Below are 7,926 nucleotides of genomic sequence, written 5' to 3' on the forward strand. Positions count from 1 at the left end.
ATCATTTATAAAGCAACTCACAGACTTGTATTGGTCATGTGCTTAACTTCACAAATTCTCTTTGTTTTGGTATTAAAACAAAATGAAAACAATGAGTAAGAAACTGAGATTTTGTTTTCATATGATGTGATCAAAATCCCGGCATATCCTTGCTGACCCCATAGACGTGTTTCCACTAGACAGACACGTAGGAGCTTTTTGTGCAGAACTCACAGGACAACCTCGGGAAAGGGAGCACAAACACTCACAGACAGTACCGGGCCACGAGCACTAGAATAGAGCACACAGTGAACAGAAAAGTCAGCATTCTGGGCGGTACTCATCCAGCGGAAATGTGAACATGTTTTTGCCCATGATGCAAACACCAGTGAGTGTCGTTTCACTGAAAGGTGCACAGGCATGGTGCCATAATACACCACCCTCTAAAAATGATTCTAAATACTGTAAAAACAACCGGGAACGCATTTCTCATGCATCTCTCTCCTTCAGGGCTGGCCATCCTCCTCATATGCCATAACCCCAAGGTGCCCGGACTGTGCCAGAAGCACTCGAGGCAGCTTAGCAATGTGGGTTTGAGGGCAACAATTCCTCCTCCCTGCTACTGGAGGGAATCATTTAAACTTAATTCGCTTGGTGAGCTCCTGCTCATGTTTGTCAGGCTTGCCATAAGGGATTTAACTTTATGGGCATAGTAGTCCCTTATATTGACGGAAGGGACCTCCTTCATGCCATCTCCAAAGTCGCAACTGCGCATAGCACTCTCAAGTTGCTTTTGGCGTCGATAAAAGTGGGAGAACTTATTGAAGATCAAGGTGATGGGTAGTACCACCACTAGGATACCCGCCAGGATGCAGGCAGAGGCGGTCAGTTTCCCTGCGGTGGTCCCCGGGACCACGTCTCCATACCCCACAGTGGTCATACTGACGGTGGCCCACCACCAGCAGGCAGGGATGGTGGCCAGGCCCTCGTTCTCCTCCTTTTCGATGGTGTAGGCCACCACGGAGAAGATGGAAATTCCCACGGAGAGGTAGAGCAGAAGCAGCCCTACTTCTTTGTAGCTGTACTTTAGGGTGGCCCCCAGGGAGCGGAGGCCAGTGGAATGTCTGGCCAGCTTTAAGATGCGGAAGATCCGCATCAGCCGCAGGACCTGCGCCACTCGGCCCAGGTTGGCCAAGGTGGGTGTGCTCTCCACCACCAGGTTCACCACCAGAGTGATGTAGAAGGGGACGATGGACATCAGGTCGATAAGGTTGAGGGCATTCTTGAAAAACTTGAGGAAGTCAGGAGCCACGGCAAACCTGGCCACCAACTCAAAAGTGAACCAGGCGATGCCAAAGTGCTCCACGATTTCGAACCTAGGGTCCTCCCCAGGGTTGCCTTGGCTGTCGGGGATTTGGAAGTCTGGCAGGCTGTTGAGGCACATGGTGATGATGGACCCCAGCACCACCAGGATGGACAGGACGCTGAAGACCCGGCTCAGGACCGAGTAGCCGGGGTTGTCCAGCGCCAGCCACAGCTGCCTGCGGAAGTTGCCCAGGGGCTGCCCGTCGAACTTAGAGGCGTCGTTGTAGAAGGCCAGGATCTCATCAAAGGAGGATGTGGTGCTCTCTTGGTCGCTCTGCTCGTCCCACTTCTCCTGCTCCGGCTCCACTTTGCGGCCGTGGTAGCTGTAGCTGCAGCAGGAATCGATGAAGAACTCGTTGATGCCCCAGTACTCGATCTCCTGGCTGAAAGAGAAGACGCAGAGCTCCGCCATAACGTGCAGCTTGCCGGTGTGGTAGAAATGCAGCACATAGGGGAAGAGTTCGGGGTTGCGGTCAAAGTAGAACTCCCGCTGGACATCGTCGTAGTCATCGCAGAGCTCCAGAATGGCCTCGCGCGAGTGGCAGAGCAGCAGGCGGCCCAGGCGGGTCTCCGGGAAGCGCAGCAGCGTGTGCGAGCGCAGCCGTCTCTTGAAGCCTCCTACGTTGATGCGGATATCTCCATCCTCGACGTTGGCCTCGGACGACACATCCCACAGGCTCCGGCGGGTCATGCTAGAGCCGTCCGGCCGCCCGCGCCGCGCGGGGGCGCTACACCTGGAAGCGAAGGGAACCGCATGGGTTGAGCGCGGGGTGCTCAGGCTCTAGCACCCTCTCTTTTCCCCCACCCAACTCTGGCGGGCTCAGTCTTCTCTAGGCGGTTCTCTGGGTGCCGAAGGGCACTTAGGTGGGAGGAATGGTTCTGAGGGATTTGGACCCCTACCAAGGAAAGACTGGGAGGAGGGGGCATGTTTCCACTAGCATGGCCGCGCCTCCACCACCATCCGGGAGGTACTGTCAGTCGCTTTACGCTTGTGAAGCGTAAAGAGTCGCACCCCCGCGGTTCTGGGCGAAAAGGGGGCTGCAGGCTGATCTTGCCGGTGGGCAGACAGAGGAGACACCCCCGCCCGCTCGCCGCAGACAGGCGGGACCGGAGCTGGGATGCACACGGGCAGGGCTGGGCCGAGATGGGGGCGCGTAGCTTCTGGAGGGAGGCGGGCACATTCACTGCGGGAGTCTGTAAACGCGGGCTGGGGGAAGGGAGCTGGCCTGGCATTCCCTGTGTCCAGCCCCCACGACTGGCGCCCCCTCGCCCCCCGCCCCGGGCCTCCCTGCCCGCCAGGCGCGGTGCCCGGGAGCCGCGTGTGCCGCGCCTTACCCAGTAGAGCTGTCAAGGTTCGCCCTGAGTGTTCTGGAAGCGCTTACCTGCGAGCACTGGGGCCCGTGACCAATGCCAGCGGGAAACTTCTCCGACCTGCTGGCGAGCATCGCTGCGGCCGCTGCTGCGGGTTGCCGTGCGTGTGCGCGCGGATGCCAGTGTGTGTGGGCGCCTGTGTGTGCGCCCCGCGGGCCGGCGGGCGGGGTCCGCCGAGCGTCTCCTCCTGTCTCCAACCGGAGATGCCGCCGCCGCCCGCGCAGGAGGCTCACAGGTGGCTGCTGGCCCCGACTCTCGAAGAGCTACCTCTCCCGTTCTGCGTGCCCCTCGGCTCCCGATAGAAACAGCAACCTGCGCCGCAGGCGCCTGCGGGAACCGGAGCGGGAGCGGAGCCCGCGCCCCTCGCGGTGGTGCTGAACGGACAGCTCCGCGCGCCCACTCCGGGGCGCGGCCGCCGCTCCATACTCCGAAGATGCCGCCGCCGCTGCAGCCGCTGCTTCTCTGCTCTCATCCGGCACGTCACCGCCACCTCTTTGTGCCCCTGGCTCCACTCAGGGAGACACCTTCCCCATGCCCTCACCCATCTCCTGGTGACAGCTGTTATTGCCACCCTCCCTCCCTCCCAGGGCGCAGGCAGGGGACTGCCTACGGTGACCTTTTCCCACCGGGTTTCCCACAGGAGCCGGGCTGGAAAATGAGGGCCGGCTTGATGAATCGGGGGAAGGGCAGGACTGGAGGCAGTCCAAGATTCCCCTTTTAGGGATCGGATGGAAAGTTTCCCGAAGCTGGGGGGGGGGGGGCAGGTCTTGGGGAAAGGTAGCAGGAGGGCAGAAAGGGGGCAGGGAAGCTTGAGGTCGAGCTCAGCTGAGCTTGCCAGGGGCGGGGGCACAGGCCCCTCCGGCGTGGGAGGGAGTCACGGAGTTCTGTTTGGGAGCTCTGTGTAGGCGCTGTGTGTGCCCAGGCCGGTGTGGTGTGTGGGTTTTTGAGGAGTGCAGGGAGAACTCTCTCTCTCTCTCTCTCTCTCTCTCTCTCTCTCTCCCTCTGTGTGTGTGTGTGTTTGTGATCTGAGGACAGTAGGACTTCTCAATGTCTTACGTGTGCAGCATTGATAAAAATGGGACCTCCGAGGGGTGGGGAGGTGTGTGCAGTGTATGTACACTTTGGGGGACTGTGAGCTGTGTATACAGTGTAGTATCCAGTGGGACAACGACAGGGTGTACATGCCGACACAGTGTAGATTTGGAGTGTGAGTCCAGTGTAGATGTCCTCAGTACTTGCATCCCTGTTCCCCAGTAGACTGTGACTCAGATCTGTACTCTTGGCCTCCTAAATTTGTTCCTTAAGGTGAGCCCAAGCTCAGAAATGGACCCACAGTTTCTGGGGAGCTTCCTCTCCTTGACTTCTCAGTCCTTTTGCGTGGTTGCATGGTCCTTATTTGCAAAGACTAAAGCGCTATGTGACTTAGCAGAGAGCTGGTGGACCCCAGGTCTTGGTCAGAAGTTCTGGGAAAGCCCTTGTGGTGGGGTTCTGGACTAACAGGGTAGCCAACGGAGTCACAGTGGGAAGCACATCCTTTTTTTTCTTTTCTCATGTGGCCTTAGCAATGCCATCTTAACTGGACAGATGCTCTGTGGAGCTTGAGTGCTGTGGGGTTCCTTGGAGGGCCTTTGATTTGGTTTTATGTGAGGCTTCCTGGATCCAAGCCTGGCTTCACTTAAAAAAGACCTGTCCCCTGTGCAGCCACCTGCCTCTGGGTGTGTGTGGGGGACTGTGTGCAGGAGTGCTGCCGCAGAGAGGGCTCCACCCCCACGTCCCTGCAAGCCTCTGCCAGTGCAGGGTACTCCAGGGAGGGAGGCACATGTGGGAGGGGAGAGTAGGGTGGTGAGGGCCACACATGTTCCTTTCTTTTGTATCTGGTGCTTTTAGAGATGGGTGTGTGTGTAAGAGAGAGAGAGAGAGAGAGAGAGAGAAGTATTTGTTGTCTTTGTTTCATCTCTATTTCTTTCCAGGTCTGCATTTGGAGTGTGTTCATTTCATCCTCTCCCCACATCTACTGGATCTATCATTTCAAGTCTGTGGCTTTCTTCACACCCGGCTGGGGCCCAGTGTCTGTACCTGCCCTTTGTTTGCTTTTCCTGGGATCTGGAGGCCCCTGGGTCTCTTTGATCCCCCTGTGCTGCCGAGAGTGTGCCAGCCTTGGCTGCTATGGCTGCTGCTGCTGCTGTGTGTGTGTGTGTGTGTGTGTGTGTGAGAATACATATGTAATCACTGTGTTGCTGCCTCTTCCCCTCTTTGCCAACCCCCTACCACACATCCAGGGTGGTGCTGGCTGTGAGATGTCCCTGCTGTAGCTGCTTTTAGCAGCTCCACCTGTGGGGCAGGCTTCGTGGGTCCTGTGACTCGCTCTAGCCCTCTGCCTGTCCTCTCACTGCCTGGATTCTGGCCACCTCCAAGCTCACAACCTCCTTCTGCTTCACCACCACATGTCTGTGTGGCGTCTGCTGCATGGCCACCATTCCCAGCCACATGCATCCTCTGGCCTCATTCCTGACTCTTCCCCTGCTTAGGTCAGTGCACAAGTCATCTTTGCCGGCCACTTTAGAGGGTCCCTGCCCTCCCACCCTCCATATTGGGTTTGATGATTCTGGGGTTGTCCTCCCTACCCTGCTTTATTTATCTATCTGCCTCCTGTTCTTGTCTGGTTTTGTTCTTGCTCGTCCTTCTTCCGTTGTGGTTGTGGGAGATTTTGCCCATGAGAGAGAGAGAGAGCCCTCCCTGCCTTCTGTTTCTCTGTTTCGCCCACACTCATGGCTACCCATCTACAGAGCACCAGGGTGCTGGCAGGCCCCTGGGGCTCTCACCTTTCTAATAGGGGCCACTCTGTGCTCCTCTTAGCTCTGCTCCCTTTTCCAGCCAGTCCCTCCCACCTCTCTCCTTCGCGTTCACCCTCCCTTCCCTCTCTGTCTCTTGTCCTGTTCCTCAGCCTTCAGAACTATGCCAACATACCCCCCCCCAACCACTCAGGGGCCCAGTGTATGCATCTGCCGTTCATTTGCTTTTCCTGAGGTCAAGGACAAACCCCAACACCCACCTCTCCTTGAACATGATGGTGAACTTAGAGGCTACAAGAAGAAGCCCAAGTTTGGGGCAAGTTATTTCTTGGAAAGACTGAAGCAGAAGCTCCGTGGGTCTGACAGACGCCTTTGCAGAGGGTTAAGTGTATGTGACAGGCAGAGCCCTTTGTTTATTTCTCAGTCACCACGCTGAAGAGAAATGGAGCAGTCTCCCTCCTTCCTTACTGGGGAAGCTGGCTGTGTTTATTGTTTATTTAGTGGTATGAGCCCCGATCTTAAAATATAGCTGCCAGCTCCAGACACACATTAAGGCCTGGCCTGCCAGGGAGATCCTGAAGGGGCGAAGAGGCACCCTGGGAAGGGAGACACAGAGACCCCAGGCAGCGGCCCCCACCCTGAAGCCTGGAAGACTACTGTCTCTGCCTTCCCTGCCAACACAGATCTCTCAGTGGAGCCCACACACCTCAGAGTTGGCTTTCTTCTCTGACAGGCGAGGGGGCTGCACTGGCGCTTGGCTGAGGCAGCGGGCTGCGTGACCAGCACTGCCCACTGCAAACCGCGGGGCGCTCCTCCGCCCCTGGAGTGTGAGCCCTGGCATGCCCGCCGCCTTGCTGGGGCGGACTGTTCACCTGTGTCCGTCCTGTCCCCTACCAGCCATCCGCCCCTGGAGTGTGAGCCCTGGCATGCCCGCCGCCTTGCTGGGGCGGACTGTTCACCTGTGTCCGTCCTGTCCCCTACCAGCCATCTGCCCCACCGCAGCCAGACTGTGTCAGGTCATTCCCTCCTGAAAACCTTCCAGGGCTTTCTCCTGAGCTGAGAAGGAAAGCCTTTTCTCCCACTGCACCCTTGCCCAGCTCCCAGACTTCATCCCCCGGTGTCTTCCCAGCAGGTCTGCTCCAGCCACATGCCCCGGGGGTCCCCCAGGGCCATGGTGCCTGCTGTTCTCTCTGCTTGTCATGGCAGCTTCACACTGCCGGCTTCTCTTTGTCATAAAGGTCTCAACTTAAATGCCACCTCCTCAGAACAGCCTGACAGCCCCAAAACTGGGTCCGTTGGTTAGTTTCCAGTATTTCTTTTACAACACTGTGTAAAACAGTTATGGAATATGGATTCGGGAATGAGCGAGTGAAGCTCCAACTCTTCCATTGTTCTGCGCCCTCCAGAGCCTGGGCCAACTTTCCTTCCTCCCATTGGGCCAAGGCAAGGGGTTGCTGTGCCCGTGGCCACGGCTTAGGGCCCCTGGGCTCTGGAATGTTCGCTAGAACAATTGATTAGCCTAATGGATCTCATCCCTGGCTGCACATCTGAATCACTTGGATGCCTTGGGCCTCACCCCAAAATAACTAAATCAGAATTTCTGGTATAGGGCCTGGGAAATCAGTGTTTTCTTAAAACCCCTAAAGTTATGGCATTATTTCGCCAAGGTGAAGAGCCTGAACAGCCTTGTTCTTTGGGGAGCTGTGTGCCTGAGTGCGGCCCGTGTCAGGATTCGCCTGAGCTCAGTGAAAACCTACCCCCCCCAGCACCAAGTCAGTGTCTGCCTGGAGCGGGGGCACCACGAATGCTGGGAGGCTCAGCCACCACCTCCTCTCACCCCACTCCCTGCAGCTCTTCCCGAGCTGTGCCTCTCAGAAGCGTTTACCTTGGAGACAACTTGTGACTGGGAATAGTCACAGTTTTTTCCCTTCATGGAAGGGGTTTGTTCTTGGGCCTGTATTCTGCTGCCGATGGCAATGGGGACCAGGAGCAACGTTGCTGGCAGGCCTGTCTGGGTTTACAGTGGGAAAGCTCGGAGACGTGGCGGGGGAGTGGGTAGAGGCAGAACGGAAGAGAAGAGCGAGACAAGCAAGGGAGACCCTGAGCTGAGGAAGCAGGGTCTCTGCCTCGGGAAGGAGGTGTGGGGGAGGGGAGAGCAGGCTGGTGGGGGAGATGAGAGCAGAGTTGGGGAACAGGGGATTTTAAGAAGTTTTGTTGCATTATGAATCCAATTCCATATTAAATGTTTCCTCAAGAGGCAACAGTAAATACTACATAGTTTATGCATTCTTTCTCGATGCCAGACTGAATTTATTATATGTGACTCCTTGCCTAGGACACTTAGATTTATCCCCAGACAGCACCCTCCTCTCCTCCAACAGGCCCCATCACTAGAGCCCCTGCAGGTCAGTCGACAAGG

The 7,926-nt window shown here is 57.0% G+C and overlaps 1 protein-coding gene across 1 annotated transcript; it reads right to left on the reverse strand.

Moving 5' to 3' along the window:
• Positions 1-209: 209 nt before the first annotated feature.
• KCNS2 (potassium voltage-gated channel modifier subfamily S member 2) lies at positions 210-3,188 on the reverse strand. The gene is made up of 2 exons (XM_066265983.1): positions 2,727-3,188; positions 210-2,078 (listed from the first exon to the last, which is right to left on the reverse strand). Exon 2 carries the CDS (start codon positions 2,033-2,035, stop codon positions 599-601), a length of 1,437 nt encoding a protein of 478 aa, XP_066122080.1. The 5' UTR covers positions 2,036-2,078; positions 2,727-3,188; the 3' UTR covers positions 210-598.
• Between the last annotated feature and the right edge of the window lie 4,738 nt (positions 3,189-7,926).

The sequence above is a fragment of the Saccopteryx bilineata genome, chromosome 3 (genome assembly GCF_036850765.1).
Source record: "Saccopteryx bilineata isolate mSacBil1 chromosome 3, mSacBil1_pri_phased_curated, whole genome shotgun sequence".
In the NCBI taxonomy this organism is placed as follows: domain Eukaryota; kingdom Metazoa; phylum Chordata; class Mammalia; order Chiroptera; family Emballonuridae; genus Saccopteryx; species Saccopteryx bilineata.